Raw genomic sequence first — 21,772 nt, forward strand, 5'->3', positions numbered from 1 at the left:
TTTCTTCTCTCTTTCTGTCTGTGTTAAACATTTTACAGTTTAATAATTTCACTGTATAGTTTTTCCTGCAGGGGTCCAGAAGTAGGTCCTGGTTTTCCAGTTCCAGGCAGGCAACTTGTGTCTTGTTTTTTCATAGGGATCTTTGTGGATTATGTTTTTCCGGGTCTTCACATCATCTGTATTCTTGGAAGGTTCCACCAGGAGCTTTGATACCATAGTTAACAGGGTAATTAGACCATGCAAGCTCCTCTTCCATGACAAGGCCTTAGCAGGAGCTGGAGGAAGCTGCTGAGACAGGGAAGTCCAGGATTTTTTGCTCCCCCTGTTACTACTCTGGTGTGGAGAATTTCTATTTATCTATTTATCTAAAATCTGTTAGAGGATGTCCACCAGAGACCAGCAGGGGGAGCTCTGAGCCCAAATAAAGCTACACAAACAAGGACCCACAGCCAACAGCGGAAATCCAAGGATCTAAACAACAAAAGGTAAGCTTTAAGACAAGTATAGTAACACATGCAAACCTTATTTAAGAGTGGATCTCTCTCGATGGAACAATGGAAAAACAAATACACAAATGTGTGTATTAATAGCACAGCACATAAAAGTAGCTTCAGTATTTGCAACAGCACCCAAATTCTTCAGAAATGCATAACAACTGTTAGAGCCAAACTATAGTTTTGTTTTTTTTTGTCTATTAAACACCACACCACTATGTTAACGGTGCATGTCAGAGTAATTAAATACAACAAAAATGCACACACTGTTTGGAAAAATAACAATTCCATTTTTAATTTTTATTATAAGAACATATACCATTTACCGTAATATATATATATATATATATACTGTATAGGAACTATTTGTATAGAATTTGTTTTACAGTACACACTTAAGAACTGGCCACAAAATAAAAAATATCAGCTTTACAAACAAAGCAGCATGTGAATGAGAAAATGAATGAATAAATAAATAAATACTTTGGCGTATAAACGTTACAGTAAATTAAAACGTTCATCTGACAGCAGCTAGCATTCACAACGCAAACACTAATATTAAATGCATTTCATCTAAATCACATTCAGGAAGCAACACTTGAAGAACAACTGACAGAGGTTTCAGGCAATGAATGATGAGTGTGAGCGTCAGTAACGTGTCATCGAACCTCACATACCGCCCCCTGTGGCCCCCCCACCCCAACAATTCTGCCAAAAAAACATTAACGCAGTTTGCCTCATAACATCATGTCACCTGTAATTCATTATTCTAACATGAAATAATCTTGGAACAACAAATGTTTCCAACTGGTCCCTCTGAATACAAATGACCACCGCCTCGTCTGATCGCCTCCTTTCATTAGGCAGAAATGAATTTGAATTTTTTTTTTTTCCAGACAGGCACCGAACAAAACAGGACAATAACAACAATCAAGGTGATCACAATTTACAAAATATACAGTGGTTCACTGAATAATAAAAAATAATAAGAGTAGGATTTTCAAATCAGGGATGTTTCTCTATGTAAACGTCTTCCCACACATCCGTAAGTCACTTAAATATTAGATTATGATTTCACAACATAATTTCTCATAATTTAAACAACAGTTCACACATAACAGAGACATAATATTTGGCAGACAAGGCAGTTTCAGAACACTGTAGGATGCTAAATCAATAACATGTTGCTAAAAGCTAAATCAGCCTGTTGGGTACCATTTAGTGTTCATTAGATTTTAGTATATATTAGAATATAGACATTCATTCCTTCATTCAGGGAGAATAGGAGAATAACCTGCTTATATATATATATATACATATATATGATCTTTTTTAGACTATTAAAATAATTAATATAAACTATTATCACAATGTATTCTCTCATAAATATAGTCTCTGCTTGATTACAGCTCTGTATTTTGGTTTGAAATGTGCAACTAAATCCATCTTTCTCTCAAAATATTAAGTGCACTCAGATTAAGATTGACACTTGAGGGATTTCGGAGCAAATTACTGGTTTTCACTTCAACATACTGACAGATATTAAGCAGAATATTCTCACACACCTGCTGACGACACAAAAAATATAGTGGATACAGTCAATAAGGCTCATAGCAGCGGTTGTAAAGGCTTTGTGTATAGTAAAGTGTGTGTGTGTGTGTGTGTGTGAGTGTTGTTTGTGCTGCTACAGCCGTTCACACTTTACTTGGAAGGAGGAGACGAAACAGCACGATCACTTGTTCTCGATCAGCATCTGCACCTTGCACACCAAATCTCGAGCCAGGGTCAAAATCTGTTTGATGTTGTGGTGCTCGGCCATTTCTGAAAGACGAAAAGAGACATGTACAAAAATGTGTTACTCACCGTGCCAGGGTTTTCATTCTAATTACACCACGTTCTAATTAAAAGTTTATGATGAATCCCCAACAGGAAATGAAAGCATGCGCAACACACAAAGTGGGTTATTTTGTGAATTCTCAACCTGCCACAAGTGATCGCCCTAAGGCTCTGGATATAAGACACTCAGAAGGAAATAATCCATCTCATTATCCTTATTAGACCAGAGTGAAAGCACAGAAAATCCTTCTGATGAATCAAAACTGTTAATTACAGGATAAGATCTATTCTTGAAACAATAATGGGAATGGATCTGATGCACAACAAATGCAGCATCAGTTGTAGTGCCAGGCTACCTCTTCAATGAAAATGCATGAATATGAACACTATTTGCACAAAACCTCAATCCCACCCACAGGAAAGCAAAGGCTTACATTAAGCCATTAGTGAATCAACGGCTTCAGGTTCTACTGACCTAAAATCAAACCCTTAAACTGTTTTACAATTCAAATAGGACTGGTGTTGTGCTCACTGAAGTAAGCTAAATAAGCTTTTTCCACACCATAATCCAATTAAATCAATGATTCATAGCAAAACGTCTGATTCAAAGCAGTCCTCTGGCTGGGGCCCCCCTGTGTAGAGTGTGCCTGTGTGAGATTTTCCCACAGTTTAAAGACATGCATGAGAGCTAGTGATTCTAAACCAGCCAGCTGAAGGCTGGAGTACCTGTGTTGACTGAAAAAGACACTGATAGGACAAATGTGTGTGATCTGAAAATAGCAAATATGACTGCTGCATCAGCCTGAATAAGTAGGTAATGAAACAGCAGGTAAGCCTGATTAAAAGGCTACATATTTAAGAAAAGGTGACCCTGATATCTCCATTTCTGCTTCTGTTGCAGACACATTATGTGTATGTAATGTGTGTTATCAGACGTTTTAAAGGTAAAACTCCTCAGTTGTTGTGCATAGCAGAGCTCTGTATAACCAGCCATCAGCAATAATGTGCTGTAAGGTTTTACCATTGAAGAACTTGATGATGTCAGTGAAGTCCATGTTGTTCTCCAGGATGATGTCTCTGTACATCTCCACCAGTGCCAGGGCGATGAAGAGGACGAAGTGACTGGAGGACACATACTTGGCGGCCCAGATGGTTTCCCAGACTGCGAACACGTCATCATACACCAGCTCTGGAAGACAAAGCACACACAGGGACGCAAGCTGAACAACATCATCCCTGAAGGTGAGTTTGTGGAGTGTTCAGAGAGGAGACATAAAAGGGGAAGTGACATGGTTAAAGCTCTACTACGAAGCTCAGACGTGGTAAAGCCAGTTTATGCAAACATGCCAATTAACTCCATCCCAAGCTTTACCAACTGCATGTGTTGTTCACAAGCTGCCGAATGTCTTTGACTTTATTTATCCACACACTGAGGGTGTGAATCCTCTCCTCCTTCTAATTGGCACAAAAGTCTGGGCTGTGCTGTCACTTTACCTCGCTTAAAGTCTAGGAGAAACCAGCGGTAGCAGAAGTAGAAGTGGGTGTAGTCTCCGTTCTGATGCATTAGCTCAAACAGCTCAGAATCCAGAATCTATACAGGAAAAGAAAACATAATAAGACCAGCGGGGGGGGGGGGGGGGGGGGGGGGGGTTGTGAAGGTTTGACAGTAAGGAAAGGATTTAGTGGCTCACCTGGATTAGAGAGCGCATGTTTGCAAAGTGAGTATCCATCGCTCCTCCATGTGGAAAGTTCTGATTCATTCTCTTCATGAGCTCGGTGAAACAGCTGAAAGCTAAGGCCTCTGAAATAAGGGCACAAAGAGGAAGTGAGTGGGCAAACTCTTCTCCTCTGTTGATCCATCTAAACATGTAAAAATACAGCAAACTGTCAGAGAGGAGACCTGACTCACCGTCATCCAGAATGACTAGAAGAGGAGCCAGCAGGTCACACATTCCCTGCACGTAACCGATGTCAAGGTGCCTCCAGATATAGCTGTGAGGATAAAGACTGAGTGTAAACCCCACCTGACTGTTGCCTCTCTGACTCATACACCTGACTTAGTTGAATGGCAATAAAACAAAATCTATGTTTGCAGTCTAAAATGGGCTTTGTGTGCTTCACCTGCACATGATGTTGCGCAGCTTCTCCAGGTTGGCAGGAGTGAAGTACCAGTAGTTCCTGTCACAGCGCTGCACATCCTTCTCAATGCGGTGCAGATTCAGTGTATACAGGTCCAACAGCTCTTGCTGAAACAAAAATTAAATAAAATGAAATAATACACATTCATGACAGAAACAATTTAAATCTATAAAAATGGTGTGCATACAGAGAAAGCACTCCCGGCAGATTCTTCAGATGTTACTTCAGTCTTTGTGTCTTCAGACGCAGTCAGAGAATCAAATGGAGGATACAGGCTCTCCATCTCCGGCTCCTCTGACAGGATGGACTCGGTGCCCTCTGGACTGAGCTTTCCCTGCTCCTCCTCCTCCTCCTCCTCCTGTCTGAGCTTCACCTGAGGGCACGAGTCCTCAGAGGAAGACGAGGTTTCACAATGTCCCTTCCTGCTCCAAGGCACCATGGAAACTTTGGCTTTGGGGATCTCCTCCATCTCTATGGCTGAGGGAGACTCATCAGACTCAGTCATGACCTGAGCCTCGTCTTTCTGAGGGGCGCACAAGGCTTCTCTTGTTCTCGAGGCCCTGGCATCTGAGGGCCCGACATTCTGTTCCACTGCAGGAGCCCCGGGCCCTCTGAAAATGTTTTCTGCCTCTTTACTTTCCTCTGATTCTTTAATTTCCTTTTCCACTTCTGTTTCTCCGAGCTGTGACACTTCCTCACTTCGTTCTTTTTGTTTAGTGACTTCTCCTTTGGATTGTGTGGCAGCTGTGATACTACTCTCTTCTTTGCCTTCTGCTTTAACAGCTTCAGGATTCTCTTGTTGTGTGTCAGCCTGCAAACCTGTTTCTGTTTCGTCGTTTTTATCCATCACCTCAGTATTTTCTGTAGTTTCAGTCACATCAGGTGCTTTCTCCTCCTCCCCTGCCTCCTCTTTGTCTTTCACTACACCTTTCACCTTGCTGTCCATTTCAGTCAGACCCTCGCTCTCTCCACCTGTGGGTTTGACCGAGCTCTGTGAAGCCTGAGGGGCAGCTGCTGCAGCGCTGTCCTCGGTGCTGAAGGAGCCATCCGACAGGCCGGAGGTGATGGAGAAGTTGCGGGAAGATGGGTGTCCAGAGTCGGGAGAGCTTGTTCCGTTCTGCAGAGCTCCGTTGGGCATCTTTGGCGCCTGTTTGGCCTCTTCGCTCTTGGGCTCAGTCTCGATCTGATCCACCTCCTCTACGGACTCAAACACCTGAAAGAACAAGCCAAAGGGAAGCAGACTACTCCAAGGGAAGGGATGGGAGGATGTGAAGAACTAGCAGGAGAGAGGGGTGTAGCAGTTCAAATTATATCATTTAATCTAGAGAAATTAGATCTGGATCAGTATATTAGAATGTTTACGTCTCTGCAGGTGCTTATTATGGAGAGTCTGTGATACCTGTGTGCTGCTGCTGGAATCACTCTGCAGGCGAGCCAGACTCTGCCTGTCTGAGCTCTGGGAGGACTGGGACTGCAGAGCAGATGAAAAAAATATATTATTACTTTATGTACTGTGCTTACATGTCTCCCCAGTGACAACACTATCAAAGATATAACATGGGTCAAGCTCCAGAAAACATCAAAATTGGTGGCATGACTCTTTTGTGACATATACCTTGGCCTTAGGCTGAGTAATATAACGTTTGCCATGTTTTTGTGTGATTCTCCTTGTGTGTTATGTTCCCGCTTTACCTCATTGCTCACAGTGGAATCGTGATGTGTCATTTTCTGACTAGAACTGTCCATGCTAGCCCCAGAAGAGCACTTTGCTAATGCTGCAGCGTGCTGCTCCTTCTCCCGCTGCCGGACAATCTCCTCACAGCCAAGCCACTCGCGCATGGTCTGCTGGTAGCACACTCTGATCTGGTCGTCCACCTGAGGCAAAGTTGAAGGCGGGGTCAGAGGTTCTGGTGGGAATTTGTTCTAAAGCAAAGCCAGAATAGTGACACAAAAAAACAAACCTCCTTCCTCTTGGCCTCTGACATTCCAAACTGGTAATGACCTAACAGGAAAGGCCACACCTCTTTACGCAGCGAGGGGTCCACACCGCCGAAATAGACCAGACGCAGCAGCTCCTGCTCCTTGTATGCCTGGAGACACAAGACAAGGCAACTCAGTAAAAACAAATCAGGTTTCAGAGCAATGTTGGCCTTTATTTCCTCTCTTTTATACAGGTAACTAATGTCCAATAAACTGTCAGTATGGACTGTGAGTGATGGGGGGCCATTAGTCATGCTTCATGTCCACTGTTGTGAGACTAATGGTGTGAGCCACATGATTAGCAGAGGGTGAATATGGATGAGACAGATGCCTGACAGAGTGAGAGAGAGAGATGCATACTGTCAGCAGTTTAAATGAAGTGGTGATGCTTACTGTGCAGTCCTGCAGGAACGTCTGCCACACGTCTGTGGTCAGCCCTGCGTAGGCATCACAAGGCACGTCGGGCGCCACGATGGTGTGATTGACGAGGGCGGAGAGGTGTGTGCGCACGGTGGACAGGTGGCGGCAGTACGCTAGCCCTGGTTGATGATACGGTTAATTATTCAATGTCAATGCCTCTGACACATGATTAAACAGGTGATATCATGTACTGTTTATTCGTAGCAGATATTAATAATGAAGGGGTTTTTTTGCTATCTTGTAATTACATACAGCCATAAAATGCCCTGGAGATGATCTGATACTTCATGTTGTCACACAACAGCTTCAGAGGAGCCCTGCAGGAAGATACAGCACAGATCATATTACACTAAACAACTGTCCTCCTCTATTTCCATAAAAAACTGTATTCAACTGCTGCATGTTATTCTAATGTACGGTTTATTATAGCGTTGGGCTGACCTTTTATAAAATGATAAAATGCTGCCAGCCTCTTTTTTTTTCTTTTCAAAGCGTGTCATCTGTTTTCTTATCACCTAATTCTCCCAACACATTCTCAGTCCTGTGTGGTAAATGTCACAATTGTCTCCTGGCTAATTGCTGAGTGCTTATATCTTCCCTCCGCCTCCAGTTCTTCCCCTCCCTCACATATTGTTGAGGGTGTCAGGTGTGTGACTGTGTGAATTTGCAGCCGCCAGAAGTACCCCCGTCGCCACCTGACAGGTCTCGGTCGAGCTCGGAGCATGATTCACTCTCACCTCTCGTGGTTGCACCCCTTAGGTGTCGCCCCATCCGAGAAGCTCCCCTGAGAGCAGGAGGAACACGATGACTTCCTGAGAGTGGGATGCCACATCGTAGCACTCTGATCCATCAGATCTGGAGGAGTCACTGCAGCGTGCACACAAACACACACACACACACACACACACACACACACACACTGTCATTATCACTTTAAATGCTTTCAAGAACAATTACATTTGCTCTTTGATTATTTAAACAAGGCTGAGTGCTGATTCACATTGTATTTGCACTTGATTGCTGTTAGAGCGAACACAAACAAAAACATTTATGCCATCTTCAATTCATGCACAATTTCAAAGCACAAAGTCATCATGTTTAAACAGAGAGAACGATCAATTAAACAAGAGCCTTTCTCAATCCAGAAGCCATTTTCAATCAGTCAGCTGTCCACCCATGGCCCGTTAAAAGGTTAGTGTCATGATCCAGTGAAAACAGTGTGACACAATGTGGCTTTAACAATGTGACACATCAATAAACTTGGCCAGAGGCACAGGGCAGGCCAGCAGGATATTAGATGCAAGGAATTAAAGCAAGCTGACAGACAAGACAGACAGACGGGTGGAGGTGTGACAGTGTTACAGCTGCTTCCTGTGAATGAAGGGGATTCTTCAGGACAACTGCAGGACCTCTTGGGTACCACCAGGGTCCCTGTTTTGGACTGTCCACTCAGTTGAAGGGAGAGGGGGGAAGTCAGATGAAGAGGATGGGTTACAGTCACTGTAACAAACAACGAGCAATGTTTTCATCAAAATGCCACGCCCTATAGAGACGCCTCTGCGTGGGTACCGCTCATGCTCATTCACTCCTCTGAGGGTGGGACACACTCACCAAACTCTGACTGGCTATTTGGAAAGAGGATGCGGAAGACATAGTCTGTGGCCTCGTCCTCCTCCTTATCTGAGACCGAGTCTGCGGATCCGGATCCTTGGGGAACCCTCTTCCGTAGTTTAGGAAACACCTTTCCCTGCAATGGGAGAAAAAACAACAAAAATGCTGAAGCCTCATAGTCACATTAAGCCATCCCCGTGTCTGTATGATTAAGCCTTTTAATAGTGTCTGAACATGCGTGGGTGGTTTTCAGATACAAAACTGTTGATGGTCTAACAAAAGCATCCATTCATTTAAGTAGACATGTGGTAGAGCTGAGAAAATACTTAGCAATCATTATCACTACCAGCTATACAATAATGAGGCTGTGCATGTTTGATCAAATCCTAATGTATTTTATTATTGATTTATTGATCACATGTGGCTGATCTGATTTCACATTTTGAGGGTTGTTTTTTAGTTTAGGAAAAAAAGACCTCTGGGCTGACCTTCCCCCTCTGAGACCACAGTGGAGGGTCCAGCTGGCCGTGTGGAAGCAGGCCATTCTCAAGGCAGGAGAGGAACTGGAGCAAATGGCCCCCTCTGGGGAAGCGGAGTGGAGGTCTTTGGATTCCATCCTGACTGACCAGCACTACTGTCCCCCCACTGTCCACTGCAAGAGACATACAGGTGACCGTGTTCATTACATCATTCATGTTTGGAAAAGTAGTATAAAAATGAAGTACCTTGCTGATGACAGTGCAAATAAACGATTTCTTCTAGAGGGATTGTCATGGCGTAGTCCCAGTAAACACTGGAAAAAATAGAATCAAACACTCAGTAGTAAAAACTACAACCAAGGCAACATCACACTGAGGAGCAGGCACAGCTCACATGCAATAATCAATTTTTTGGCTCAAGCACAGCGACATAACATGGTTTGCTAGTCTGAGAGATGTCAGTCAATAAACCATCTGCTGGTGTGCAGGAAATGTGCAGCTTTGATTTAGGCCACACACAATCACCAAAGAAGAAGAGGAGAAAATAATCCATATGTCTTTGTGCAGGCACATTGCATGCCAGCTATTGTTGGTATGAAAAGAATGACTCAATTATCTCGAATGCAGACACAATGGGCATTATCATAACACATTTTCCCAACGGGTAATTTTGTACCTGTGTTCATAGTCCAAGTCTCCAACAGAGCCATTCATGAGCTGATTGGGCGTCCACTTCAGCGTCATTATGTCAGCAGTCTGGTGCAGAGACAGGTATCCTGGGATGGCCTCCATGTCATCCCTCTGAAACAACCATGAGGATGAATATTTGGTGTGGATACTCAGCACACATCTCCGTATTGCTAATATAGAGCTATGATGACAACATAATAAGTAGACAAGAGTCTTTAACATGCAATGCAGAGTTTAATGATATACAGGTGGCCTGAAGAGGATTCAGTTACCGGTTGCACAAGCACATTGTTCTTGCCAAACAGTAGTGTAGCCCTGCTGTTCTGATGCAGAGACTCCACATATTCACGAGCTGATGGCGAGGGGGAGGGGCGCTCATCCATGCTGCTGCTGGAGGCCCGCTTCTGGATCTGGAGACAGAACACATCAAATCAGATCAGTGAAACTCATGGCTAACGTTCACTCATGCATGTGCACCGACACTGTCTCCATCCTTCCTCTGATTCCAAACACCAGTTTATTTTTGCTTGGAACAAACACACACTGGTAAAGTGTGTGTAGAGATAGACCCACTTCCCCTGGTTTACTGATAACATGACAAGCAAACAACTGTGAAGGATACTCTGTTTTTTCCCTCCTGGGACCCACTGTGCTGCACTTAATCCAGTAAATCTTAGCAGACCCCTCCACACAGACGGACAGGCAGCCTCTCAGCGGGGAATAATAACTGATGGTCCGTCAGTGCACATCAACATGCAGAACAGACAAAACACACACATGGGGGAAAAACAGTTGTGCATGGTCAGCTACTTACACACAGCGCAGGCCTCTTGTTGGGAGAATCCTGTCTGTTGTGACCACTGTGGATGCGATGTCTTTGCACCAACTCGTCAGCAGATGGGTCTGTCCAGAAGTGGTCAGCTGTCTTCATCTTGGTGTACTCCAAAGCACAGGGTCCGACTGTCACAACACAGCAGCAGAGTTAGACACCAGCTGGATATGCAGCTCCTCCTGTGGCCTCTCCAAGAGATCTGGTTTCTTTTGTTGTGCCAACTGTATGTGGGGTGACTTTTTATATCATTTAATCATTATAAATACATTAAGACTGCAATTTAAACAAATAATTATGGAAATGACCATTTGAGTGACAGGTGAGTACCAACTCACACAGTGAGCTCCCTACCTCCAGCTGCCTGCCCTCCTCAGCTACACTTACACTTTACCTCTGTGTTTTGAATAGGAAGACATTTAAACGGACTTTGACACAATGCCAACATGGTGACGGTCTGGGACTCAAATGGATGGTAGGCAGAAAACAAGTAAATGTGTGGAAACAAAGCTGATAGATATTCCACAGGAGCTTTCATTATTTTCAAGAGCTTGGAGTTGTAAGATTTGAAGAAATAATTACGAGCACAAACCAGTGAGGGATTGTGATGCTGCAGACAGGACTCCCACTGTCCTCCACTGTCAGCAACAACAAAGACTACGACACTAAACCAAAAATAATTTTACAGATCAAACAAATGAACACTTGATTGGACTAAAGATAAGTAACGTCTTTTTTCTGCTCTCCCCTGTTCTCCAGTTTGTGGCATGTAATGTTAAATAGGGAACAATCAATGTCACATGTTATTACCTAACAAGGATGCAAGGATGGGTCCATCAACAGGGTCCATGAGAACAGCCTCCTTCTCATAGTATTTACTGGAAGACAAACACAAAGCAGAATTTTTAAGGGGGGTGAAGAGATAGAGCCAAAGAGAATGTCTTGTGCCCTCTTAGTGTACCTGCTGTTCTCCACCAGGTACAGGACAATCTTGTCCAGCACCTTCTCAAACAGAGCCGTCCTGATCCACAAGTTCTTGACTCCCTGCGGGGTGAGGCTGGGCAGTCGGGGTATCTTGCGGAGGCTATCCTGACTTTGCAAGCTTTGACTTCGTCTGTGGACAGAAAGAGTGGCAAGTTTAAAATAATTATGTTTTAAAAATTTGATTTGAAAAGCCTCATCTGCATTAAATATGATAGCATTAGAGATTCATGATTCCAATAAAGTAACATGAATTATTTACAAGGTTTTCACAATAAGAAACAGGGCTTCAGACAAATGGTTATTTGCTTTCAGTGCTTTCGCGGGAACAATCAGACAGGCTTTGATGTGAGCTTTTGAAGTCTGCTGTGATGTGTGCGTCTCTTACTTTGTCTCCATCATCTGCTCCAGCTCTTGGGCTTTCCTGCACAGCTCCTCAGCCGGGGGAAAACTCTTTCCTACTTTCATGAAGAGTGCCGCTATCTTATTGCTGCGCAGAAAGCCGGCCGCTCGCCGCTTCAGTCCATGCAGGACACATGCCTCCACTGCAGCTGTGTGGACGCAAACACAACATCACACTCAGATACAGCAGAGAGAGAGAGAAACAAGCTGAAGCAGAAAAAAATGGCAAAAATCACAGATTTTCATAATTTTTTCACAGGTTACCTATTTACAGCAGTCATCTGAAGATTGCATGTAGGGCATAGTGTAACACAGGCAAGGTCTGTTATATGTAATGTTATAAATAACAGAATGTTGCTGTGGGCACAGTCAGGATCACTGTGGAGGATTACATCCAGTCCTCTACTGGAGTTCATCTGTTGTTTCAATAAATTATGACATCATTTTGTGTAAACTCATTTTAGCCATATAATAAGCAGGATTAATGTGCAGCTGTCTTACAGCAGATTTAACCTGGTCTCCACCAGCTGCAAACCTATGTAGTTTTGTGGTTCTTGCTGTAAACATGTAGTTTTGTTCACATACAGAAACAACAGACTGCTGCAGTGTGTTTCTGTATGAAATACAGCATGAGGTGTTTCTCAGCCGTGTTTTACTTTGGTACCCTGTGTTGAGGACTGCATATTTCCCAGCATGTATCCCACTCTATAACCTGTCTCCTTATATCCAGTAAAGGGTATTGGACGCACAACTTGGTGACACACTGACAAACTTGCACAATAACTTGACTGTGGCGAGGAACAGACGCCCTGCTTCCCTCTCAGGCCTACGTGGCAGTGCCAGCTCCAGGCTGTGTTGACATTTGAGTTCTCTTTCAGGACTAATCCTGTAGCTCTGTTCACATGGGGTCAGGGGGAAGACTGGGGTTGCCATGGCAACCCCTGTTGATGGAGAGATCGGGCTCTGGGAGAGAAAAACGGTGGGGGGAGGGAGGGACAGCAAGGACTCATCAGCATCATGATCTCTCTCATCCTTCAAACGCAGTCTGTTGCTCTCACTATCGGCGAAGCTTTAACAGGTTTCCTTTCTTTCTCTCTTCCTGCATCCCTTTGCTCTTAATCTCCTACATTATTGGAAGAGCAAGAGGCTAAATGTCAGAACAAAGCGCCACATTAAAAGGTCTCCAAATATAGTTCATCCTCCCTTCTGTCTAATCATTTCTACTTAGTAGTCTGATGCAGAAGTTCAAAGAAAGAGACTCCCAGCCACACCAAAGGTACCGTCTATCTGCCACGCATCAAAGCCATATAAATACTATTTTACATTTACCAGCTACAATAGTGGTACACAACAGCATTTAGATGTGCAGTGAGGAAAACAGTAGGATCCGTCCTTTGTTCAGTCCCTCCTTGTTAAAACAGCTACCATGGTAAATTGCCTCTAATCATCCTGTATCTGTGGCAACTGAGTGCATTAAGAGACTCTTGTCAGTGACCAACACTCAGAGCATAGAGACAAAACAACACAAGATCTCAGTATGGCAGGACTGAAAGCATTAGTCAATAAGTCAATAAGCTAAACCAAGTTTTGTTTTCATTTCTGACCGTGGGATTGTATCGTCATCAGAACCCACTCAATATTTTAAATACAATGAACTGGGAGCAAGTGACTGTTCCCTCTCCACTGAGGGTGAGTCAGTGCGAGTGCTCAATAGTTGAATAATAATACATCATTTCCAAGTAAAGGTTTAAGTTGATCTTTGTATTTAAAAAAAAAAAAAAAAACCTTTGTAGAACATTTTAACTAGCCTTTCTGATCTAAATGCTTATTCTATAGAGGACATATAACGAAATCTGACTTCAAAGATGTCACCACAATTTTCATATGCAACAAAATCAGATTGTTTTCATAAATTCAGTCCTGTATGCATGTTTTAAGGCTTCGATAAGCCATATTTTCCTGACAAGTTATAAAGAAGTTATCGAAATATTTAGATACATTAGCAAAGGCAATGGGGGTGTTTTTAAATCAGAGAGATAAGACAGTTCAGAGAACACACAGCTTCAGATGGAAAAAGAAAGGAAAATGCAATGTGCAATAAGCTGAATAAAATACATAGAATAAACATCTGAGTTGTTTGTTGTGCTACTTTTGTTGACTCAGGTCAACAGTGATGCGTTGACACAGAGTGTGCACATTTCAGACTCTGGGGTCAAAGTAGCCGTGGTGGTGGAAGTTAATTGTTCCCCGGTAGGCTGCTCTCCCATCCTCCACTCACTCTCATCTCTGAAGAGACCACAGCTGAAACAGTAGTAACAGGAGCCACTATGAGGACCAAAGGAGGAGTCAGGAGGAGGAGGCGGGAAGAGGAAGAGGAGGAGGAGGAAGCTGGCTGACAACAAAAGAGAGAGATGAGAGGCTCAGGAAAAGCCTCTCTCTGTATTGGTGGAGGAAAAAATACGCTTCACTGACTGACCAGCAGCCATTATAACAGGCTATTAGATGATCCAACAGATAATGTCCACTGCAGGCCAAGAAAATCTGTTGACAACATGAAAGCGCTAATGGAGGCACACACAATCCCCCCCTACACCAGAACACAGGGAATAAAAACACTGAAATAAAAGTCTGTGTTGTGTGACAAATTATTTTCATAACGCTGCAAGAAAAATGCTGAAAAAGAAGATTTGGTGTAAGCAGATTATTAGACGGGGAAAGAAATTCCAACAATACTGACTTACACTGCTTTAATAGGTTTACAAGCTGTGCTGCAAATTCTCTTCACACCATAAAATCCAAACAGACTATGCTTAGATATTATAAGGTAATGGCTTTACATAAGAAGCACACACATCATTTTGATTTACTCACCTCAATAATACGTTTCTGGTAAATTATATGTGCATTATAGCATCTAACCAGGTGTCATTACCATACCAAGTGTGCAATTACATTTTCACACACACAACTCAGAGCCCACAGGTCTACAGAGACCTGACAGTTTCTTCATATTTCCATTGGTGCTATGGTGACTCATTTATTTGCCGCATTTTTCTATGTGGCAATGAGTCTGCTGTTCACGTGCTTATAACATAAAGGCTCTTCTTCTTCTTCTTTGTTGGCTTATGAGTCTCATCTTGTCCTGTTGTCTGCACACACGGCTTCCAACTGGTATAAATATTACACTTTTTCTCCAAGCAGAGAGAGTTGGTTTATTCGCACCCAAAATATATCTTGTTGCTGATTACAGCTCTGGTCCGAGCCAGCCATCTGATGAGTGTGAGCGCCTGCAGGTGGGCAGTGTGTTTCTCACAGTATTTATGCTGCAAGTCTTTTTTGTTGTTGTTTTTTTAAGAGTGTGAGAACAGCACACACATTTGTATTCTGTACATCATCATACAGTAATGCATTTGACATCTTTCATGGCTTGAATGTATTCTTGTCTGGACTTTTCCATGTCAGGTTATCAAGGTGATTCAAAAAGGCTTTAAATAAACTGCATTACCCAAGAGGCACTAAGAGACGCTCACCCACCTGCTGTTCTCAATAGGCACCTGAAGAGAAGAGAGTCAGGTGATGACACAATACAGCCTCACAATTTAAATGCTACCCAACCTTCACAGCACGACACACAAATGTGTAGATAGTCTGAGAGCAGAAAGCATACAGGGATTCTACCTGGACTACAAGGAAGTACAGACATCCCAGCCTGATGACTTCAATGAACCACGCACCAAAGCAACTGCATATAGTCATTTAATTTTTACTCTAATGATATGAATGAATCTAACCCTTTTAATCACAGTACAAATCCCATATTGTGTACTCAATGATTCATCAGAATCACAGTGACTTGTTTGAAATCAAGCTTTTTCAGTGTTGCAGAAATGTTCAACTCAAAGGTTACAAATAAGCAAAAGCTGTGTGATTCATACAGTTTCATACTGTCTGCTTACTCACCACAAAAGGACACAATATGGCTGCTGTCTTCATGTACAAACTTCCTGGTGACGGCCTCCTCCATAATCTGCTTCACCTGTAAATGACATGGCAGATGCTGGATGACTCATTCATTAATATGCATAACTCTATGAGAGGCTCCAATGACTGACAGATGAAAGAAAATCACATAAATTATAAATCTAAGTCATGTCTGTGTATATGAATAAGGGTAAAATAGTAAAAGAGAGCGCAGAGCTCAGGGGATGGACTGAAGTCAAAAGTTAAGAGCAGGAAAAAAAACACTGGACACCAGAGTGAATGTTAAGTTGGTGGGTGAGTCACTGGCTCTCATCCCAAGGACTACTGGGAAATGGAGGTGGAACATTTGGTGGGAGAAAAAACGAGGAGGGGAGGGGAGCTCATCCATCATAAACCCCTGATTCTGAACAGCTTATAAGCCTTAGTGGGAACATTCGATTCTGTTGCATCAAAATTATTAAAAAAAAAAAGGTCAGAGGTCAGGCACTCGTACACGTGTAATGCTCATTAGTTAGGTTTTGTTGTCACGGCGATGTGTCCTTATACCCGCTCACCCGAAAACAGTTACAGACCAATAGTTACGAAAACTGGTGAATCAATCCGTCCGGTGGCTATGGAGACGAGTTGCCACCGCTCTGCAATCTGCACAGGGAATATCAAGCTCCGGACACAGCCACACAGATAGCTGTAATTTCCTGCTGCAATGAGTCTGTCCACAGTGACCACAGCACACTGCCAAGTTCACCTACTGTCACACACACAATCATATGGCTACCTTTGTGCGTACAGACGTATTCTCAATAATCCATCACCCTCATCATAACCACAGATCTTAAACCCCATCTGCCACTATAATGATGTGTGAAAGAACCGAACAGAATGTCCTCACCTCTGCTGTTCCTTACAAAGAAAACACACACAGCTCTCCTCTGGTGGTTGAGGCTTCCTCTGGTCTATTTTAAACTTCTGTTATTTTCTCTCCTGTGATAGTGTGAGCAAATCCTTTCTCCGTGAGGCAGCTCGGTCATCACAGAGCAGCTTACAGTCTAACCATATGTTTTCTTTGAGGTACAATTTACAGCTTGATCATATCATTTTGCAAAAGACAAAGATTTGTCTTCAGGTGAGATTTTTAACTAAGGCTGAATTTTACAGGTGACTAACTAGTATCTATCTATATAATACGCTTTTATTAGTTGGGTTGTTTTCCTGCCTCTTCCTCACTATACTAGAACCTGGTGGCAATCGGCTTGTGGCGTCAAAGCACTAAACAATACAATTGTTAAACAGATATACAAGAAACTCCACAGACCTGGTTGTGAGTAGGAACTATTTTCTACACAAATGCATCCAGCAACCGTATTACAGAGTAGAAGGCAGTGTGTGCATTCATGCAAAACGCCATTAATGTTCATCCAGCCTGTCGTCATGTGCAGTCACTACATTAGCAGTGATTTCCATCATATTATAGAGAAGGCAGAAATCTTTGCATGCAACATCAAAGCAACCACCATGGATAAATAGCTCCACATAAAACTATATATAAATATTTGATTTTGAGGAGAAATGCCCCTTAAAGCATGCATGATAGCAGAAGATAAACAGATAAGCAGAATCAAGAATGAGTTGCTCAAATAAATCTACATTATAAAGTCAAAGGTAAATAGGAAACATAAATTGGATGTAATTAAATATTTATAAAGTCTCCCTGAAAGCTGCTTTGAAGTTAGGCCTCTCTCCCGTCTGGTGACGTGATATCATGATATGATCATTTTTTCAAAACTGGATTGTGGACTGACAGGTTTTTATATTCTCACATATTTCCCTCTCTTTTTTCTAACAGAGTAAACACACATATTGAGACACACACACACTGCCTGCTGTCTGACTGCACTCTTCATGCAAGATGAGAGACTGAACTGACAAATCATTATTTCTGAACACTGGGAAAACAAATGTGCCCTGAACCTTGGCCCCCAGAAGAACATTTATTTAAAAAAAACATTTGGTAATTACGTAGACAGCAGTCATTACGCAGTCTAGGCCTGTTCGCATCATTGTTCTCTTCAGCGTCAACAGAAGTGATTCATGCTGCCAACGCAACACAGACAGTGGCGATCCGATGTGATTCTTACCAGCTCCACTTATGATTAGACTTAGTATATACACACTATATACACACTACTAGTATATACTCACAGTGGATCACTTCCACCTAAAAGACGCGCAACAACAGTTATTCATACCTAAAAGAAAAAAATAGCTCCTTGAATGCTATTACCAATAATATCTATATTGTGTTACTTTGGTATCAGTGCAGCAGATTTTATCATTTAAAGAAGCCATTAAAAATATATTTTCACCTGACAGCTAAAACAAAGTGTGTGTGTGTGAGAGAGAGATGTTACAACAGCGATTAAATGGCTGAGCCTGATAAATCTGCTCTGGCTAACCACTGTAGCTCGAAGGCAACAGTCGGAGTGATAAAAGATCTTCTGAGCATTCCAATTAACTCCTGCTACAGCAGAGCCGAGAAATAAGAGCCAGAGAGAAAGCCTCGTCCATTAACCTTCATTATTCATCATCTCTGTGGCTACTGATTAATGAAGGGAGCGCACAATGAAGAGAAAATAATATGTATGCATGTTAATGTGATGCAAAGAGGGCTGCAGTTTCACCATACGGGTATCTGATGTTCATCCTTTGGATAACAATTTAATCATTTATGGTAATCAGACAACATGATTCCACTGCGAAAATCATGGAACCCCAAACACTGCCTGAGGTATTGACGAGGAAATCTCACCACAATTCAGCTGCTTTTGGTTAGGTCACATGATCTTTCACTTCACGAGGTTGCTGCATCATAAGGGCCCACGCCCTCCTCACAAAAACCCAACATCAGACTTAATAGAACACGTGAAGCAGCAGCTATCTCATCCATGTTAATCATACACACAAGCAGTCAGAACATTTCTGTTGAGCCTTTATGTTCACAGCAAAACTGGCCAAACAAGACTCCACATTAGCAAACACAGGTGTGTGCTTGCTACGTTTGTGCGCATGCGTCATATTGAAAGGAACAGAGGAAGGAGCACAGTCAGAGAACAAGAGGTAGAGGGAGAGAGAGGGAGCTACTTTACAAAAGATAAGGCAAAAAACGGAGTTCCCATTCAAACCAATTTAGTGCCAGAAGGTAATTCTGCTGTGACAGACGTGCTGCTCTGTCTGGTTAATGGAACACGTCCAGGTATATCTGAGCAGACTGGTGGCTTACAACCAGCTGGATTAGGAGGGTGAGAGAACACACAGCACAGCGACACCATATGGCACCACCCACACTGAGTAATAATAATCATAAATTAACAAGAAAATGGCATAAACAACAACAACGTCTATCATTCTTTTAAAGGGGAACAGATATGTCTCGAAACAAAGGCTGGTAAGTGACAGACACTGCTCAGAGATGGGACGAGAGTGGCAGTCCATCAATGAGACTATACGAACCGTTAGGCTATGCGTGCCTATACGTTTTTTATCTTTATCTTTAGGCTGGCTCCTGCCATTCTGGTGCAAACCCTCCCAGCTCTTAAGACAGACCTTAAACCAAGCTTCACATTTGGCCCTGTAAAGTTTATCCTCTGAAAAGCAGCGGTCTGCTACTGTGGGCAAACATCTCTATCATCTGTCGAAAGCATGTTGTGTCGGGGCCCCAGGCCACATGTTCACTGTCAGACTGTATCTCTTTACAATAGACAGGCAGACATATTCACAACAGAACAGCTCGACATACATGTGACTGTATGGGTTTAGGAAACCAATATGTTCCACCTTTAACAAAAAAAAACCTCCACCATTTTCCTGGCAGCCATGGTGACAACTTTTATCCTCTTATACACTGCAGTCTGTCCTTCTGGGTTTTCTGTGCAGACAACCCTGGACAAAATTGGCCATCATTTCAAATCTCTGCCACTTGTATTTGATTTTCCTCACTGAGGAATGATTTCTTTTGAATCATTTGTTAATCCCTTTCCAGACTCAGACATAAACAGTATTTTTTTTTCCTGAAGGCCTCGGAGAGCTCTTTAGACCTTAGGATGATGACAGCACACACTTCAGGGAACATCAGACACATTAGATGTCAGAGGTTTGAATAAGACAAGTTCCACCTGCAGCTGCCCTAATTCAAACCTCTAGCTCTGTTATATCATCTTTACCTGCAGCTGCTGTCCACATGTTGAAAACCATATATTCAAAAATATTCTCTCTGGGAATAAAGTGAGCTTTTACACCGACCGACTGAGCCTTTGGACAGCCCGCAGACTCTATCAGTGCACACTTTGTCGTGGTAAACAATGAGAATGAACCCCCGTATGTTCACAGCAGGCAGGGTTCATCGTGAGAAGGGTCTGGTCTCCATTGATAAGACTGCAAACAGCATTCTGATGAAAGCAAATCAGACCACATTCTTTCTTTTACACGACACAGGATGTGATTGTTTTCTTTTCCCTTGAAAAAAAAACAAAGTCTAATGATTTATGTGGCAATTAGAGATGTTCGTAAACATACACTATTTTTTGTGCACAAATCCAAAAATTGCCGGAGTTTATGTCATACTGGAGAGCTTCCAGGTTGGACTGTGTTTACTGAAAATGTGAGACAGGGGTTAATATTAAGAGAAGCCTCCATGAACAAACAGGAAAACACAAAGCTCGAGTAAAGTACACACTACTGCAGGACAATGGACACACAATGGTGCAGCGCACACACATCAGTCTGCTAACATTCAACTCAGTGGCTGTATCAGAGTCTGTATGTTTGAATCTGAACTGGTGCATCTATAAATATTTAATAGGCTGCTGTGAATATGTTTCTATTATTACAGCTTTGGGTTTCAGGAGGGAGCTTCAGCTTCCTGCCAGCTGTTCATAGAAAAGTTCATCTTGTGACACAAACATCTCAGAGAAAAAAAGGAGCTCTGAGAGGGAACCTCTTTCAGGGTGTGAATGCCAGGCTGATTAAACGGTAGTGATGTCTCATCTCATCCCTGCTGAACTCTGCTGTGTTACTGCAGTAACCCTCAGATGATGATGAGTGACACGACTGCCGAAAGCCCAGCTGAGCAAACCACAGGAGCTGCTTCCATCTCTACTCAACAACATAACTCGTCACATGCAACACACACACTCACAGTTTGTTGACTAACTAAAGCCACCAAATGGTTTAACAGAAGGTGATGGTTTGCTCTGCCATAAACACCACAAACACTGACAATCTGTTTCCCTTGTGCTGCTCCTCTACCTGCATAATTAGAGTTGCAGCATTACACAGTGGGAATAAACATGAATTTTAAGTCAAAATAAATCATTAACTGTACTTTCATATGAGCTGCTTCTTGTTATCAGACAGAAAATCATCAGGCAGCCTCTGTTGAGGATCATACACACACACTGGGTGAAGTACACAGCTTCATACAAACCAGCGTGTTTGTTTTTCCGACTCGATAAGCTGAAAACACCCACCTCCTTCTTGACGGTGCGCAGCAGCCTCTGACGGGTCTCTGCCTCTGAAACACAGCGCACATGACCCATTTTTTTAACTCTCTGACGCCGCTATAATGATACCACTAAAGAAACACAACTTAGAGAGATAAATAAGGATTTTTCTGTGTCGCTCCCACCTGCCATGATTGTTGCCATGGATCCTGTCTCCAGTCTGCGCGCAGCACCCCTCCCATCAGCTGAGTGCAGCCTGTACGGTGAGATGTGGCTCACGACTCCACCTCCTCTCAACACACTCGCCTCTCAGGGCGATTTCTCTCTTAAAGACACACACGGTGCTTCACATGGGTGGCCCCCATAAACCATAGTCATAGTAGCGGAATTTCATCTGTCAAGTCTTTAACACTCTTTGTGTTGCCCACAGTATAA

At 42.8% G+C, this 21,772-nt stretch overlaps 1 protein-coding gene across 6 annotated transcripts; it reads right to left on the bottom strand.

The window, feature by feature from the left end:
• Positions 1–871: 871 nt before the first annotated feature.
• On the bottom strand, positions 872–21,623 carry sgsm1a (small G protein signaling modulator 1a). 6 transcript variants are annotated; one of them, XM_028414836.1, is made up of 26 exons: positions 21,523–21,623; positions 21,365–21,408; positions 15,822–15,897; positions 11,848–12,010; positions 11,440–11,592; positions 11,289–11,356; positions 10,464–10,609; positions 9,922–10,059; positions 9,636–9,760; positions 9,206–9,273; positions 8,969–9,132; positions 8,481–8,616; positions 8,232–8,369; positions 7,607–7,736; positions 7,122–7,186; positions 6,843–6,988; positions 6,431–6,559; positions 6,162–6,344; positions 5,869–5,940; positions 4,657–5,745; positions 4,452–4,576; positions 4,240–4,322; positions 4,022–4,131; positions 3,825–3,921; positions 3,352–3,519; positions 872–2,315 (listed from the first exon to the last, which is right to left on the bottom strand). In XM_028414836.1, the coding sequence occupies exons 1-26, from the start codon at positions 21,539–21,541 to the stop codon at positions 2,227–2,229; spliced, it is 3,924 nt and encodes a 1,307-aa protein (XP_028270637.1). In that variant the 5' UTR covers positions 21,542–21,623; the 3' UTR covers positions 872–2,226. The 6 variants fall into 6 exon arrangements, with proteins under 6 accessions (XP_028270637.1, XP_028270638.1, XP_028270636.1 ...); XM_028414837.1 differs by having other exon boundaries at positions 4,657–5,682; positions 8,957–9,132; XM_028414835.1 differs by having other exon boundaries at positions 8,957–9,132.
• Positions 21,624–21,772: the final 149 nt, after the last annotated feature.

The sequence above is a fragment of the Parambassis ranga genome, chromosome 9, assembly GCF_900634625.1.
Source record: "Parambassis ranga chromosome 9, fParRan2.1, whole genome shotgun sequence".
NCBI classification, from domain to species: domain Eukaryota; kingdom Metazoa; phylum Chordata; class Actinopteri; family Ambassidae; genus Parambassis; species Parambassis ranga.

Bases quoted from the DNA above. Each gene is read 5' to 3' on its own strand.
- sgsm1a (XM_028414835.1), bottom strand. The intron at 7,187-7,606 runs GTGAGAGTGAAT...ATCTTCCTGCAG, and splicing joins AAGGGGTGCAACCACGAGAG to GGCTCCTCTGAAGCTGTTGT. The intron at 6,560-6,842 runs GTAAGCATCACC...TTGTGTCTCCAG, and splicing joins CGTTCCTGCAGGACTGCACA to GCATACAAGGAGCAGGAGCT.